Here is an 18,689-nt window from a genome sequence, read left to right as displayed (position 1 = left end):
CCCGAAATCACCTGCTAGCTAGCTAAGTTCCATCTCTGTGTTTGTCAATGAAGCTAGCTATTTGTCAATGAAGCGGTCTGTTCCACGCTGGTCTGACCAATCGGAATAACCCTGATCCGTTTAACCTGTCCTTGTGATGGTCTCCACCCATCCTGGTGTCGCTTGTTTTCCTAAGTGTATTTATCCCTGTGTTTCTGTCTCTCTGTGCCAGTTCGTCTTGTATGTCCAAGTCAACCAGCGAGTTTTTCCCGTGTTTCCTGCCTTTTCTATTCTCTTTTTGCTACTCCTCCCAGGTTTTGACCCTTGCCTGTGTCTGGACTCTAGCCACCTGCCTTCCTTGACCTCAAGCCTGCCTGCCACTCTGTACCTCCTGGACTCTGAACTGGTTTTGACCTTTTGCCTGTCCATGACCACTCTCTTGCCTACCCCTTTTTGGATCAATAAACATCTAAGACTCCAACCCTCTGCCTCCTGTGTCTGCATCTGTGTCTCGCCTTGTGCCCTGATAGGAATCCATGCTTCAAGATTGTTTTGATCACTCGGACTGTATGTTCCGGGTAGCCTCTGAGAATAACATTGACGAATACACGGATAACGTGACTGAGTTTATCAGGAAATATATATGAGGTGACTATTAACACCTACCTAAAACAGAAAACGTGAATAGATCGCAGCATTCATGCAAAACTAAAAGCGCGAACCACCGCATTTAACCATGGTAAGGTGACTGGGAATATGGCTGAATACAAACAGTGTAGTAAATCCCTCCATAAGGCAATCAAATAGGTAAACCGTCAGTACAGAGTCAAAGTGGAATCGCAATTAAAAAGCTCAGACACGAGACGTATGTGGCAGGGTCTACAGACAATCACGGACTACAAAGGGACGCCGACGTCTTGCTTCCAGATCAGCTAAATACCTTTTGCGCCTGCTTTGAGGATAACACAGTGCCCACCGACTGTGCCACCAAACTCCACCCGGCACAGCCAGAAGAGGACTGGCCACCCCTCATAGCCTGGTTGCTCTCTAGGTTTCTTCCTAGGTTCCGGCCTTTCTAGGGAGTTTTTCCTAGCAACCGTGCTTCTAGACCTGCATTGCTTGCTCTTTGGGGTTTTAGGCTGGGTTTCTGTACAGCACTTTGTGACATCAGCTGATGTAAGAAGGGCTTATAAAATGTTTTGATTGATTGACTATCACCCCGTAGCACTCACTTCTGTCATCACGAAGTGCTTTGAGAGACAAATCAAGAATCATATCACATCTACCTTACCTGACACCCTAGACCCACTAAAATTTACTTACCGCCCCAATAGATCCACAGACAATGCAATCACCATCACACTGCCCACTCCCGTCTGGACAAGAGGAATACCTATGTAAGAATTCTGTTGATTGACAATAGCTCAGCATTCAACACCATAGTACCTTCCAAGCTCAGCATCAAGCTCGAGGCCCTAGGTCTGAACCCCGCCCTGTGCAACTGAGTCCTGGACTTCCTGACGGGCTGTCCCCAAAGGTGAAGGTAGGAAACAACATATCAACTTCACTGATCCTCAACACAGGGGCCCCACAAGCGTGCATGCAAAGACCCCTCCTGTACTCCCTGTTCACCCATGACTGTGTGGCCACGTACGCCTCCAACTAAATCATCAAGTTTACAGACGACAACAGTAATAGGCCTGATTACCAACAATGACGAGACAGGAGGTGGTGAGGGCCCTGGGAGTGTGGTGCCAGGAAAATAACCTTTCACTCAAAGTCAATAAAACAAAAAGGAGCTGATTGTGGACTTCGGGAAACAGCAGAGGGAGCACCCCCCTATTCATCGACGGGACCGCAGTGGAGAACTTGGAAAGCTTCAAGTTCCTCGGCATACACATCACGGACAAACTGAAATGGTCCACCCACACAGACAGTGTGGTGAAGAAGGCACAACAGCGCCACTTCAAACTCAGGAGGCAAACTTTTACAGATGCACAATTTAGAGCCTCCTATCGGGCTGTATCACTGCCTGGTACAGCAACTGCACCTCCCGGAACCGCAGGACTCTCCAGAGGGTGGTGTGGTCTGCACAACGCATCACCGGGGGAAAGCTACCTGCCCTCCAAGACACCTACAGCACCCGATGTCGCAGGAAGGCCAAAAAGATCATCAAGGACAATAACCACCCGAGTTTTGGCCTCTTCACCCCACTATCATCCAGAAGGCGAAGTCAGTAGAGGTGCATCAAAGCTGGGACCGAGAGACTGAAACACTGCTTCTATCTCAAGCCCATAAGACTGTTAAATAGCCCTCACTGGCACCTTAGAGGCTGCTGCCCTATATACAGACTTGAAATCACTGGCCACTTTAATAATGTTCACATGTTTTGCATTACTCATCTCATATGTATAAACTGTATTTTATATACCATCTATTGCACCTTGTCTATCCTATTCTACTGTATTTTAGTCAAAACCGCTCTGGCGTTGCTCATCCAAATATTTATATATTCTTAATTCCATTACTTTAGATGTGTGTGTATTGTGTGTATTGTTGTGAAATTGTTAGATATTACTGCACTGTTGAAACTACAAACACAAGCATCCCGCTACACCCGCAATAACATCTGCTAAACATGTGTATGTGACCAATAACATTTGATTTAGTAGTAGGTAGAGTGCAGAATAATTTATTTCATTTACAAATGACCTAGCACCAGGTTGTTTTGACAGGTGTCAGTAAAAATCTGCAAAAAAATGTAATGAATTTGTTGCCAATAGCACAGTTAGTCATTAACTTCTTTTGGATCATTGGGACGCTAGCGTCCCACCTCGACAACATCCGGTGAAATTGCAGAGCGCGAAACTCAAAAAACAAAAGTAGTAATATTAAACATTCATTAAAATACAAGTGTTATACACCATTCTTTAGCTTAGAATCTTGGTAATCGAACCGCTTTGTCCGATTTACAATAGGCTTTACGGCGAAGGCATAGCATTTGATCGTCTGAGGACAGCGCCTCACCCACTTCCTGCATTAACATAACCTGCACAGGTGTCACAACTCAAGAATAGCGATAAAATAAATCACTTACCTTTGAAGATATTCATCTTTTTGCAATCCAAAGGGTCCCAGTTACAATGAATGGTTGTTTTGTTCGATAGTCCTTCTTTATATCCCAAAAAGGTCTGTTTATTTGGCGCGTTTGATTCAGAAATCCACCTGTTTCAACTCGCCCAACATGCCTACAAAGGAATCTAAAAAGATACGTGTAAACTTTGTCCAAACAATTCAAACACCATTTCTAATCCGACCTCAGGTACTCTAATATGTAAATAATAGATCAAATTTCAGACGAAATATACGGTGTTCAATACCGGAGAAAAAGAACGAGGAACGCACACTCATTCACTCGCGCCAAAAGACTAGAGTCCTTCTGAGGGATACTTCGTAAGAAAAAATAAATAAAGTAACAAGTAATTAAAGAGCAGCAGTAAAATAACAAAAAAATAACAATAGTGAGGCTATATACAGAGAACAGTGTGTGGGGGCACCTGTTAGTCATGGTATTGAGGTAATATGTACATGTATATCTTGTTTGGGACAGGGGGCAGCATTTTCACTTTTGGATGAATAGCGTGCCCAGAGTGAACTGCCTCCTACTCAGTCCCAGATGCTAATATATGCATATTATTATTAGTATTGGATAGAAAACACTCTGAAGTTTCTAAAACTGTCAGAACTCGTATGGCAGGCAAAAACCTGAGAAAAAAATCCAAACAGGAATTGGGAAATCTGAGGTTTGTAGTTTTTGAACTCACCCCTATCAAATACACAGTGGGATATGGGTTATTTTGCACTTCCACTAGATGTCAACCGTCTTTAGAACGTTGTTTCAGGCTTCTCGTGTGAAGGGGGGCCGGATGAGAGCTGTTTGAATAAGGGGTCTGCCTACAGCCTCGTTCTCAGTCACGCGCTTTCACTTGAGAGGTAGCTCTCGTTCCATTGCTTTTCTAGACAATGGAATTCTCCGGTTGGATCATTATTGAACTTTTATGATAAAAACATCCTAAAGATTGATTCTATACTTAGTTTGACAAGTTTCTTCGACCTGTAATATAACTTTTTGAACGTTTAGTCCGAATGGACCAGATCGCGCTTTTGGATTTGTTTACCAAACACCCTAACAAAAGAAGCTATTGGACATAAATCATGGACATTATCGAGCAAAACAAGCATTTATTGTGGAACTGCGATTCCTAGGAATGCATTCTGATGAAGATCAAAGGTAAGTGAATATTTATAATGCTATTTATGAATAATGTTGACTACCCAACATGGCGGATATTTCTCTGGTTGGTTTGGGCTCTGAGCGCCGATCTCAGATTATGCTCTTTCCGCAAAAATAATTTGAAATCTGAAACAGCGGTTGCATTAAGGAGAAGTGTATCTAAAGTTGAATGTATAATAGTTGTATTTTCATCAACATTTATTATGAGTATTTCTGTGAATACATGTGGCTCTCTGCAATATCACTGCATGTTTTGGAACTACTGAACGTAACACGCCAATGTAAAATAAGATTTTTGGATATAAATATGAACTTTACCAAAACATACATGTATTGTGTAACATGAAGTCCCATGAGTGTCATCTGATGAAGATCAAAGGTTAGTGATTCATTTTCTCCCTATTTGTGCTTTTTGTGACTGCTTTTTGTGACTCTCTTTGGCTGGAAAAATGGTTGGGTTTTTCTGTGAGTTGGTGGTGACCTAACAATCGTTTGTGGAGCTTTCGCTGTAAAGCCCTTTTGAAATCAGACACTGTGTATGGATTAACGAGAATTTTATCTTTAAAATGGTGCCTAATACTTGTATGTTTGAGAAATTTGATTTATGAGATTTCTGTTCATTTGTATTTGCAATTTCATTCGCTGTTGGCGAGGGGTTCCGCTAGCGGAACAGGGTTCTAGACAGGATATAGTGACTATGCATAAATAATGAACAGAGTAGCAGCAGCGTAAAAGGGAGGGGGGGAGAAATGCAAATAGTGTGGGTAGCCATTTGATTAGCTGTTCGGGAGTCTTATGGCTTGGAGGTAGAAGCTGTTTAGAAGCCCTTTGGGACCTAGACTTGGCGCTCTGGTACCGCTTCAGTGCAGTAGCAGGGAGAACAGTCTATGACTAGGGTGGCTGGAGACTTTGACCATTTTTAGGAACGTCCTCTGACACTGCCTGGTATAGAGGTCCTGGATGGCAGAAAGTTTGGCCCCAGTGATGTACTGGGCCGTACGCACTACCCTCTGTAATGCCTTGCGGTCGAGGGCCGAGCAGTTGCCATACCAGGGAGTGATGCAACCAGGGAGTGATGCTCTCGATGGCGCAGATGTAGAACTTTATGAGGATCTGAGGACGCATGCCAAATCTTTTCAGTCTCCTGAGGGGAATAGGCTTTGTCGTGTCCTCTTCACGACGGTCTTGGTGTTTTTGGACCATGGTAGTTTGTTGGTGATGGGGACACCAAGGAACTTGAAGCTCTCAACCTGCTCCACTACAGCCCCGTCGATGAGAATAGGGGCGTGCTCTGTCCTCCTTTTCCTGTAGTCTACAATCATGTCCTTTGTCTTGATCACATTGAGGGAGAGGTTGCTGTGCTGGCACCACACAACCAGGTCTCCTACCTCCTCCCTAGAGTCTGTCTCATTGTTGTCGGTGATCAGGCTGTTGTGTCATCAGCTAACTTAATGATGGTGTTGGAGTCGTGCCTGGCCATGCTGTCATGAGTGAACAGGGAGTACAGGAGGGGACTGAGCACCCGCCCCTGGGGGGCCCCCGTGTTGAGGATTGGCGTGGCGGATGTGTTGTTACCTACCCTTACCACCTGGGGGCAGCCCATCAGGAAGTCCAGGATCCAGTTGCAGAGGGAAGTGTTTAGTCCCAGGGTCCTTAGCTACATGATGAGCTTTGAGGGCACTATGGTGTTGAATGCTGAGCTCTATGTAGTCAATGAATAGCATTCTCACGTACGCCGAGCATGGCTGATCAACTGGCAAATGTCTTCACTGACATTTTCAACCTGTCCCTGACCGAGTCTGTAATACCGATATGTTTCAAGCAGACCACCATAGTCCCTGTGCCCAAGAACACTAAGGTAACCTACCTAATGGACTACCGACCCATAGCGCTCACGTCTGTAGCCATGAAGTGCTTTGAAAGGCTGGTCATGGCTCACATCAACACCATTATCCCAGAAACACTAGACCCACTGCAATTTGCATACCGCCCCAACAGATACACAGATGACGCAATCTCTATTGCACACTCGTTAACAAACTGAGAATGTTTGTGTTTGGGGAGTCCAGATCAGAGGCAGTAGGGATGAGCAGGCATGTTCTTTTGATAAGCATTCAAAATGTAAAGAGTACTTTTGGGTGTCAAGGAAAATGTAGACTAAAAAATAAATGATTTTCTTTAGGAATGTAGTGTAGTAAAAGTTGTCAAAAATATAACTAGTAAAGTACAGATACCCCACTAAGTATTTTTACTTAAAATACTGTGACAATTATGGAGTTTTGGGTAACGATTCATTGTCATGGCAAAGGTGATAATAATATATTCATAATAGATATTTTTGTAAAAAATATATATTTTTTTGTTTTAAAAAGTTATGCATAATGCATCTCAAGAAAATAGCTACAACCAACCTCATAAATACAACTCCGCTTTGGTGTTAAAAAAAACAAATGAAGCTTCTCCTCCCAAAGGTGCAGTTCTACTCGTGAAATTATGACCAACTTTACCCACTTAATGTAAAAATATATATATATTAAAACAACTATATCTACTTGAATTTGCAACCCCCTTCTCCTAAAATGTATTAAGGCAAGGCAAGTCAGTTAAGAACAAAATCTTATTTTCAATGACAGCCTAGGAACAGTGGCTTAACTGCCTGTTCAGGGGCAGAACGACAGATTTGTACCTTGTCAGCTCGGGGGTTTGAACTTGCAACCTTCCAGTTACTCGTCCAACGCTCTAACCACTAGGCTACCCTGCCGCCCCAATATGCAGAAAAGAATCATGTTTATTGTCCATATTTGTTTATTACACAATAATTGTACTAGCCCTAATCCTACTTACACTTTTTAGTCCATTTTGGCACTGGAATAAATGCTTGACCAATATCGATGCCACGTAGGCCGTTTTCAACCAGATTATTATTACGTCCAATTGCTCTTAAATGATACGGGATCCCTATCTAGCACTTCTACCACTCACCTCCTCTGCCCTGTCGGCTAACTGGCATAATCTGTGCCAATTTTTCTGTGTCATCCCTCATTTCATATCATCTTAATGCCGAAGATTCTCGATATGAAGCGGCACAGTTTGTCAAAATGACTGCCTCGTGAGAATGTGCTCTTATTATTAGAGCGGAGACACTGTCTTCAACACCAGCAGCAACATCAGTTATTGCTGGCAGGACATGCTAGAACATCCACACAGACAGACAAACAGTAACAGTGTCATTCCTAAGCATTTTGCTTTATAAACTCAGCAAAAAAAGAAACGTCCTCTCAATGTCAACTGAGTTTATTTTCAGCAAACTTAACATGAGTAAATATTTGTATGAGCATAACAAGATTCAACAACTGTTGAAATAAACTGAACAAGTTCCACAGACATGTGACTAACAGAAAGTGAATAATGAGTCCCTAATAATCAAAAGTAACAGTCAGTATCTGGTGTGGTCACCAGCTGCATTAAGTACTGCAGTGCATCTCCTCCGCATGGACTGTACCAGATTTGCCAGCTCTTGCTGTGAGATATTATACAACTCTTCCACCAAGGCACCTGCAAGTTCCCAGACATTTCTGGGGGGGAATGGCCCTAGCCCTCACCCTCCGATTCAACTGGTCCATGCTCAATGGGATTGAGATCCAGGCTCTTCGCTGGCCATGGCAGAACACTGACATTCCTGTCTTGCAGGAAATCACACAGAACGAGCAGTATGGCTGGTGGCATTGTCATGCTAGAGGGTGATGTCAGTATGAGCCTACGGGAAGGGTACCACATGAGGGAGGAGGATGTCTTCCCTGTAACGCACAGCGTTGAGATTGCCTGCAATGACAACAAGCTCAGTCCGATGATGCTGTGACACACCGCCCTAGACCATGATGGATCCTCCACCTCCAAACAATCCCCCTTCAGAGTACAGGCCGTGGTGTAACGCACATTCCTTCAACGATAAACTCGAATCCGACCATCACCCCTGGTGAGACAAAACCGCAACTCGTCAGTGAAGAGCACTTTTTGCCAGTCCTGTCTGGTCCAGCGAGGTTGGGTTTGTGCCCATAGGCGACGTTGCTGCCGGTGATGTAAGGCAGGTCCTCACCAGACAACCGGCCTATAAGCCCTCAGTCCAGCCTCTCTCAGCCTATTGCGGACAGCCTGAGATCTGATGGAGGGATTGTGCGTTCCTTGTGTAACTCAGGCAGTTGTTGTTGCCATCCTGTACCTGTCCCGCAGGTGTGATGTTTGGATGTACCGATCCTGTGCAGATGATGTTACACGTGGTCTGCCACTGTGAGGACGATCAGCTGTCCATCCTGTCTCCCTGTAGCGCTGTCTTAGGAGTCTCACAGTATGGACATTGCAACGTATTGCCCTAGCCACATCTGCAATCCTCATGCCTCCTTGCAGCATGCCTAAGGCAAGTTCACACAGATGAGCAGGGACCCTGGGCATTTTTCTTTTTGTGTTTTTCAGAGTCAGTAGACAGGCCTCTTTAGTGTCCTAGGTTTTCATAACTGTGACCTTAATTGCCAACCGTCTGTAAGGTGTTCCAAAGGTGCATGTTCGTGAATTGTTTATGGTTCATTGAACAAGCATGGGAAACAGTGTTGAAACCCTTTACAATGAAGATCTGTGAAGTTATTTGGATTTTTACGAATTATCTTTGAAGGACAGGGTCCTTAAAAAGGGGCGTTTCTTTTTTTGTTGAGTTTAGATGAGAGCAACCCCTTGACGCCAGTTAAATGCATGCTATGTATCCACTCATGTTTCTCTTGGGAGGAGCTTGATTGAGTGGATTATATGCACTGAATATCATACTCTACATGTTTAGCTTAGATCCCGGCCTCTGAGAGTCAGCTGGGTCTGTAGTCATATTGGGTTAATTTTGAGAGACGTTAATTTGGTTCAAGACTATTACAAAGAGACCAGTGAGTGCGAATGAATAATAGAGGTAAAAGTATAAGAGAGGTGGTTGCACATCATTACAAAATAAAAAGCTATCAATGTTGTTTTTGGACCCACAGAGGGGAAACACTTCCACCACGAGCCAGACCAACCAACATCTGGAGGGAGAGAGAGGGAGAGAGAGGGAGAGAGAAAAGCAAGAGAGAAGAGAAATCAATTTGTCCTGGACAGATCAGATAACTTCCCTCTTAATCTAAAGCAGCACTATTTGTGTGGTCCTGGGTGGAATTCTGGATAGCCAATGAAAAGACAGAGAGGGAGTGGTTTGTCTCAGAGCAGGTTACCAGTGTGGTGCTATAACCCCCTAGGTGTCCCCCAGACCATCCTCCTCCCGTCCTCCCCAGCCTTGTGTGATTAAGCAGTGTACTTATGCGAGGAGTGCTGTGCTCTGCAGTCCTGTCTCTGCTCCCCTTCCCACTGATATATTAATGTGGCAAGGCTATGTGGATGGGTGCCAGACCCCGACTGGGTTACTCATCTTACAGGCAGCGGAAAATCTAACTTATCCATGTGTGTTTTTTTAATGAATTTCAGCTTGACACCAAGTGCCGTGATTTGTATGCCCCGTCAAGGCAGGCACGCTCTTCGGCAGGGGCCCCATTCATCTTCCTCTCTGTCTCTGACTCTCAGCTTATTCTATATAGCCTGAGTAGCCAGGCTACCCAGAGAATGCAAAGTGTTGTTGGTTTTCCAATTGTTTCTTTTGAACAGAACCATTATTGCTTTGGTTTCGTTCCACTGTTCCAACCAGCAAAATAAAGTTCTGAGACGGTTTGAACCCCAAAAAAGTACTGGTTTATATCGTTCCTTTCTGTTTCTTTTTAAAACCTCTGAAATCGACATTTAGCTCAACATTAAATTACTTCACCAATCCGTGAGGCTAGAACAGCTTGCTATGGAGCAGGTAAGCAATTGAATCTGTATAGGAAAGTCGTTAAGAGCAAATTGTATTTTGCAGCAACAGCATGGTTTAATCATAATTAAATATAAGCACATACACTGTGCTGCCCGTCATGGTGTAGGGTGTGAGATGCAACTGAAATTTTGCGGCTGAAAAGAGAGCAAGAGAGGATGGAGGAAGCTTGCCTTGAAGCACTGGGCATTTTGTTATGACATGCATTTTCTGAATTAGGCCCACAGAATTATACCTACGTTGGAATGGCTTCTATGGAGGAACTTTGAATGTCTTTGAACTTCCCAGCTGGTTTAAAGTTGGACCAGAGCAAACATTAGCTTGATAGCTAACAAGCTTGTGTGTACAGAGCAGCACTAGAATGAAAAACAGGTCTTACCTTTTTGTTGTTAATAAATCCAACGTAAAACGCGATAACTACAGTATAGTGTCCTTAACTAGCATTGAAAAAGTTAAATCCATTATTTTAATAAACATATCTCCCTAATTTCTGAATCATGCTTGTAACATTGTCAGTAGGCTACAGTAACATGCTTCAGAAGGGAGGGGCAGGTAGCCCACACACACACAGGCAAAGATTTCCAGCTGCCTGGCAGACGTTGGAATAATTTGGGAAAGAGTGAGGGCTTTGCATAGGCGCTTTGTTGCAATTTTGGGGAACTGAAAATAATGCCTGCAACGTAAAAGAACATTATTAACCGGCTCCCAAGCTTTTAAACAAGAATAGGCCGTCATTGTAAATAAGAATTTGTTCTTAACTGACTTGCCTATTTAAATAAAGGTTAAATAAATGTAATAAATAAAATAACAGTTCGGTTGCAGAACTGTATACTTTAGTTTCCGATTCGGGTTCTGTTTGTCAAATTATTTAGTTATTTTCCGGTTTTCTGTTCCGTTCCCAGAACCAGTTCCAACCCTTGCTTTAAAGTCAAGGCCGAATCAACATAACGTCGCCTCATCTGTGCAACCAGCAGACACACATGGAGAAGTGTGGGGGTAGTCCAATCACTCGTATGATGATCCACAGACAACACACCACTGTAATTGGCTAATTGGAAGAAAATCATGCTGATGTTGGGCGCTGCAACACCCCAGTTCACCAACTAAATAATAAATAGCGTGTAAATCTCTGTTGACACAATCAGATGTTCCTAGTGAAGTGTCACAGTTCCATTTGACCTCTTAATTATCTGCATGTGATTTAATAATTTTCTAATTTCAAGCCATTCCACTTAATGATTTGCCTCATAACAAAACATGGTTTTGTTGCATGTGTGTTGCACTATTGTGTTGTATCCATCTTAATGTTGAAAAGTTATTTTCATGGCATATACAATGATTAATATTATGGTGTTTCCATTCAGAAAAAAAGGAGAAAAAAAGAAACCCTAAGGGTTTCCATTAGGATGGAATGGAAAATATGGTGCTGTACAATGTGACGGTCGGGAGCAGTGTACAGGATTGGAGGATTCTAAATTGTTTGCCTTCATTAGACAACTTTGTTCTAATATTTCTGTAAATCTGTGATATTTATTCCCATAGTAATTCATTACGGATCCATAACTAAATCAAAATCTGCATTTTGAAAGAGTCTTTTTTATCAATGAAATGTCGTTATTCGTTTATTAGGCTACTGTGCAGTCTACAATACATACTGTCGTAAACATGTGAAAGTGCCTAATTCCTTACACAAGGGAGAGCAGGCCATGCCTGTACTACAGAATGTAGGGCACGCAGAAGACCAGTGTTATTTCATAGTTGTGATGTCTTCACTATTATTCTACAATGTAGAAAATAGTAAAAATAAAGAAAAATCATGGAATGAGTAGGTGTCCAAACTTTTGACTGGTGCTTAAAAGTATCTAATTGAAATACTATCCTGTGTCCTCAGATTAATGCAGATGAAGGGAATTAGAAATGCATAGTTTTTTCTCTATATATGATTACAAATCAATCATGTTTCTAGTAGAGGTCGACCGATTAATCGGAATGGCCGATTACTTGGGGCCGATTTCAAGTTTTCATAATAATCTGAATTTTTGGACACCGATCATGGCCGATTACATTGCACTCCACGTGGAGACTGCGTGGCAGGCTGACTACCTGTTATGCAAGTGCAGCAAGGAGCCAAGGTAAGGTGCTAGCTAGCATTAAATGTATCTTAACATAATCACTAGTTAACTACACGTGGTTGATGAAATTACTAGTTTATCTAGCTTGTCCTACGTTGCATATAATCGATGCGTTGCCTGTTAAGTTATCATAGAATCGTTGCACCAATGTGTTCCTAACCATAAACATCAACGTCTTTCTTAAAATCAATACACAAGTATATACTTTTAAACCTGCACATTTAGTTAATATTGCCTGCTATGATGGATTTCTTATAATTTAATTGTGTCAGTTCTTGCGTTCTGTGCAACAGAGTCAGGGTATACGCAGCAGTTTGGGCCACCTGGCTCGTGGCGAACTAATTTGCCACCTGCTTTTCAACCACTCCATAAATATCTTGTAAACAAACTATAGTTTTGGCAAGTCGGTTAGGACATCTACTTTGTGCATGACACAAGTACATTTTTCAACAATTGTTTCCAGAGAGATTATTTCACTGTATCACAATTTCAGTGGGTCAAAGGTTTACATAAACTAAGTTGACTGTGCCTTTAAACAGCTTGGAAAATTCCAGAAAATTATGTCATGGCTTTAGAAGCTGATAGGCTAATTGACATAATTTGAGTCAATTGGAGGTGTACCTGTGGGTGTATTTTAAGGCCTAAATTCAAACTCAGTGCCACTTTGCTTGGGAGCAGTTTCCAAACGCCTGAAGGTACCACGTTCATCTGTACAAACAATAGTTCATACAAGTATGAACACCATGGGACCACGCAGCCATCATACCGCTCAGGAAGGAGACGCGTTCTGTCTCCTAGAGATGAACGTACTTTGGTGCGAAAAGTGCAAATCAATCCCAGAACAACAGCACAGGACCTTGTGAAGATGCTGGAGGAAACAGGTACAAAAGTATCTATATTCACAGTAAAATTAGTCCTATATCGACATAAACTGAAAGGCCACTCAGCATGGAAGAAGCCACTGCTCCAAAACCGCCATAAAAAAAACAGACTACGGTTTGCAACTGCACATGGGGACAAAGATCATACTTTTTGGAGAAATGTCCTCTGGTCTGATGAAACAAAAATTTAACTGTTTGGCCATAATGACAATCGTTATGTTTGGAGGAAAAATGGGGAAGCCGAAGAACACCATCCCAAACGTGAAGCACGGGGGTGGCAGCATCATGTTGTGGGGGTGCTTTGCTGCAGGAAGGACTGGTGCACTTCACAAAATAGATGGTATCATGAGGTAGGAAAATTATGTGGATATATTGAAGCAACATCTCAAGACATCAGTCAGGAAGTTAAAGCTTGGTCGCAAACGGGTCTTCCAAATGGACAATGACCCCAAGCATACACCTCCAAAGTTGTGGCAAAATGGCTTAAGGACAACAAAGTCAAAGTATTGGAGTGGCCATCACAAAGCCCTGACCTCAATCCCATAGAAAATGTGTGGGTAGAACTGAAAAAGCGTGTGCGAGCAAAGAAGCCTGCAAACCCGACTCAGTTACACCAGCTCTGTCAGGAGGAATGGGCTAAAATTCACCCAACTTATTGTGGGAAGCTTATGGGAGGCTACCCGAAACATTTGACCCAAGTTAAACAATATAAAGGCAATGCTACCAAATACTAATTGAGTGCATGTAAACTTCTGATCCACTGGGAATGTGATGAAAGAAATTAAAGCTGAAAGAAATTATTCCCTCTACTATTATTCTGACATTTCACAATCTTAAAATAAAGTGGTGATCCTAACTGACCTAAGACAGGGATTTTTACTCGGATTAAATGTCAGTAATAGTGAAAAACTGAGTTTAAATGTATTTGGCTATGTAAACCTCCAACTTCAACTGTATTATTTAGTATACAATACCAGTCAAAAGTTAGGTCACACCTACTCATTCAAGGGTTTTACTTTATATTTACTATTTTCTACATTGTAGAATAATAGTGAAGACATCAAAACTATGAAATAGCACATATGGAATAATGTAGTAACCCAAAAAGGGTTAAAAAAATCAATATACACTGCTCAAAACAACAAAGGGAACACTAAAATAACACATCCTAGATCTGAATGAATGAAATACTCTTATTAAATAGTTTTTTCTTTTCATAGTTCAATGTGCTGACAACAAAATCACACAAAAATTATCAATGGAAATCAAATGTATCAGCCCATGGAGGTCTGGATTTGGAGTCGCACTCAAAATTAAAGTGGAAAACCACACTACAGGCTGATCCAACTTTGTTGTAATGTCCTTAAAACAAGTCAAAATGAGGCTCAGTAGTGTGTGTGGCCTCCACGTGCCTGTATGACCTCCCTATAACGCCTGGGCATGCTCCTGATGAGGTGGTGGATGGTCTCCTGAGGGATCTCCTCCCAGACCTGGACTAAAGCATCCGCCAACTCCTGGACAGTCTGTGGTGCAATGTGGCGTTGGTGGATGGAGCAAGACATGATGTCCCAGATGTGCTCAATTGGATTCAGGTCTGGGGAACGGGCAGGCCTTCCTCTTGCAGGAACTGCTGACACACTCCAGCCACATGAGGTCTAGCATTGTCTTGCATTAGGAGGAACCCAGAGCCAACGGCACCATCTCGGGAACCTAATGGCAGTCAGGCTACCTCTGGCGAGCACATGGAGGGCTGTGTGGCCCCCCAAAGAAATGCCACCCCACACCATGACTGACCCACCGCCAAACCTGTCATGCTGGAGGATGTTGCAGGCAGCAACACGGCGTCTCCAGACTCTGTCATGTCTGTCACGTGCTCAGTGTGAACCTGCTTTCATCTGTGAAGAGCACAGGGCGCCAGTGGCGAATTTGCCAATCTTGGTGTTCTCTGGCAAATACCAAACGTCCTGCACGGTGTTGGGCTGTAAGCACAACCCCCACCTGTGGACGTTGGGCCCTCATACCACCCTCATGGAGTCTGTTTCTGACCGTTTCAGCAGACACATGCACATTTGTGGCCTGCTGGAGGTCATTTTGCAGGGCTCTGGCAGTGCTCCTCCTGCTCCTCCTTGCACAAAGGTGGAGGTAGCGGTCCTGCTGCTGGGTTGTATACAGAAGATATCCCTATTTGGTAAAAGACCAAGTCCATATTATGGCAAGAACAGCTCAAATAAGCAATGAGAAACGACAGTCCATCATTACTTTTAGACATGAAGGTCAGTCAATGTGGAAAATTTGAACGTTTCTTCAAGTGCAGTTGCAAAAACCATAAAGCGCTATGATGAAACTGGCTCTCGTGGGGACTTTCACAAGAAAGAAAGACCTCTGCTGCAGAGGATAAATTCATTAGTTAACTGCACCTCAGATTGTAGCCCAATCTGGGGGCGGCAGGTAGCCTAGTGGTTCAAATTCCCGACTTGTTGGAAAGGTGGCATCTTATGACGGTACCACATTGAAAGTCACTGAGCTCGTCAGTAAGGCCATCTACTGCCAATGTTTGACTATGGAGATTGCATGGCTGTGTGCTCAATTTTATACACGTCAGCAACGGTTGTGGCTGAAATAGCCAAATCCACTCATGGGTGTCCACATACTTTTGTATATATAGTGTAGGTGTTCCTCCAGGTGGGAGAGGGTGTGGACTATGGACTGCAATACAGATTGAGTCATCTGTGGAGGCAGTATGCAAATTGGAATGGGTCCAGGGTGTTTGGGATGATGTGAGCCATTACTAGCCTTTCTGCCTATAGATGTGAGTGCTATGGGGCAATAGTCATTTAGACAGTTACCTTGGCGTTCTTGGGCATAGGGCCTGCTTGAAACATGAAGGTATTACAGACTGGGTCAGGTTGAAAATGTCAGTGTAGCCACTTGCCAGCACATGTTCTCAATCAAAGCATGATTTCCCTCTGTATTTCCATCAGATAAGAGGCTTTAAAACTCAACACAAAACATCGGTAAAGCTGTATCCACATTTACACGTTGGAATGCAATTTCATGTCCAGAAATGTTAATCTAGAATTAAAGTAGCAAACAATACCGACGCAATGTTTGAATAGCCTACTTCCAAGGGGGAAATACGGGCTATAAACGATTAGGCGAATATACCAATAACATACCCTAGACTACCCTCCCTTTACATACCATAAAGCTATAACAAAAAGCGGGAATGTGAGGATGATTCTGATCTGGAATGCAGAGAGGCAAGTCTTTCTCACAAAACAAGCACTATCCTCAGATTCGTAGCAATCTAATAAAATACATTTTCATAACGAAGTTGTCTATTCTTCTGAAGAGCCCATTATCTCGCCTCTTGACAATTATCTCAGTAAGCCCTCTTCATTATCCAATAAATCGAACCTTCCATCTCCTATGAATAAAGTTAACTGCGGGAAACATACTGCGACACCTTTCACACCCCTTTTCAGGCTCAACACAGCGATTTAGAGCTTCCCAAGTGCGCAGTGACTTGAAAACAGGAAGAAATGTCTCTTTACCTGTTGGTCCCTCTATGCCTTCGGCGTAGATTTGAACGGCCAGGAGCAGCAGAAAAGCGCAGGTGTTCATTGTGCTGTTTTAGTCCAGTTTGGAATAGCTGCAGAAATCATTTCTGTGACTCCTCGAGGACCGATCTGCAAGTTGTGGACTCCAGCCTATCGATTCCCGAATTCTTGCTGAAACGTGGGTGCGAGACAACGGCAGTAGTGCAAGCCGTACTAACTGACGTCAGGATAAACAGTACAAAACATTTTCTCTCTTCCCCCCAAGCACACTTTCTGTGTGATTGTGTGTGATTAAAAATATGCGACGGACGCCTCCAAGTGGCACCTTCTTGCAACTATTCTGGCGCTTGAAGATTTTTCTGAGGTTAGATTGAACTGGCTTACATGTCTCTCTCCCGTGTGTCTGTGTCTCGCCAAGCATTCACGTACATCCACCTAGTCCCTTGTAACAAACAGCCTAGTCTCCATCAAAATATAGTAGCTGATTGGTTCTGGGAGTTAAGGTTATCCACCTGATGATCTCCCAAAAGATGTCACACCAGATCCACTCTGACCAGTGGCTCAAAGTAGCCTCAACAATGGATTCACTGGTGGCTTTATGATCACAGGTGAGATGAGCAGATCTGCAACAATGGACACAGTCTGTCAGTCTATCTGCAGAATGGAATACAGATTAATTATCCTAACAGCTTCACAGGTTGAGTGGATAAGGCAATTTCTTTTAGCACACAACAAAAGACCAGGTGGCTAGCTGCTATGTTATAACTTGGGGAAGGGACATAGATATCCAAATATTAATCCATCTATCAATATAAATGTACTCTGTATAGCTCAGTCCATATGACATTGTACTATGTAGGCTATGGGTATGTGTGACTTGTTCAGAGGTGCATATCTTTACTCCGTAAAGGATGCACCCAGATAAAAACATACCTTATTGAACAGTGGGGACTGTGAAGAGACACATGCACAGACAGACGCACATACACACAAGTACACATGGATTTTTTTGTTATTGTAGATATATGGTAGCAGAGGGCACACAATGTGTTGTGAAATCTGTTGTAAAATGTAATGTAACATTTTTAATTGTGTATATATGTCTGCCTTCATTTTGCTGGACCCCAGGAAGAGATGAGAAAATTCTTAAATTAGAGACTTTAACAGATCAGTAACATGTGTTGCAGATACAGTGGGTAGAACAAGTATTTGATAACCTGCAAAATCGTCAGTGTTTCCTACTTAAAAAGCATGTAGAGGTCTGTCATTTTTATCATAGGTTCACTTCAACTGTGAGAGACTGAATCTAATACAAAAATCCAGAAAATCACATTGTATGATTTTTAAGTAATTCATTTGCATTTTATTGCATGACATAAGTATTTTATCACCTACCAACCAGTAAGAATTCCGTCTCTCACAGACCTGTTAGTTTTTCTTTAAGAAGCCCTCCTGTTCTTCACTCATTACCTGTATTAACCGCACCTGTTTGAACTCGTTACCTGTATAAAAGACACCTGTCCACACACTCAATCAAACAGACTCCAACCTCTCCACAATAACCAAGACCAGTGAGCTGTGTAAGGACATCAGGGATAAAATTGTAGACCTGCACAAGGCTGGGATGGGCTACAGGAAATAGGCAAGCAGCTCGGTGAGAAGGCAACAACTGTTGGCGCAATTATTCGAAAATGGAAGAAGTTCAAGATGACGGTCAATCACCCTCGGTCTGGGACTCCATGCAAGATCTCACCTCGTGGGGCATCAATGATCATGAGGAAGGTGAGGGATCAGCCCAGAACTACACGGCAGGACCTGGTAAATGACCTGAAGAGAGCTGGGACCACAGTCTCAAAGAAAACCATTAGTAACACACTATGCCGTCATGGATTAAAATCCTGCAGCGCACGCCAGGTCCCCCTGCTCAAGCCAGCGCATGTCCAGGCCCACCTGAGGTTTGCCAATGAC

At 43.0% G+C, this 18,689-nt stretch overlaps 1 protein-coding gene across 12 annotated transcripts in view; it reads right to left on the bottom strand.

The window, feature by feature from the left end:
* Nucleotides 1-17,090, bottom strand: part of ptprub (protein tyrosine phosphatase receptor type Ub) — a 350,658-nt gene extending 333,568 nt beyond the window's left edge. For 6 of the 12 annotated variants that reach the window (XM_031792998.1, XM_031793036.1, XM_031793042.1 and 3 more), the window contains exon 1: nucleotides 16,716-17,088. In XM_031792998.1, coding sequence (XP_031648858.1) covers nucleotides 16,716-16,785 — 70 coding nt within the window. In that variant the 5' untranslated portion in view covers nucleotides 16,786-17,088. Of the gene's footprint in view, nucleotides 1-16,715 lie in introns of all 12 variants that reach the window. The other 6 variants (XM_031793015.1, XM_031793019.1, XM_031793043.1 and 3 more) reach the window with 3 other exon arrangements.
* Nucleotides 17,091-18,689: the final 1,599 nt, after the last annotated feature.

This window comes from Oncorhynchus kisutch, linkage group LG2, assembly GCF_002021735.2.
Source record: "Oncorhynchus kisutch isolate 150728-3 linkage group LG2, Okis_V2, whole genome shotgun sequence".
NCBI lineage: Eukaryota > Metazoa > Chordata > Actinopteri > Salmoniformes > Salmonidae > Oncorhynchus > Oncorhynchus kisutch.
The sequence above is the reverse complement of the archived record's forward strand: the minus strand, read 5'-3'. Positions and strand labels throughout refer to the sequence as shown.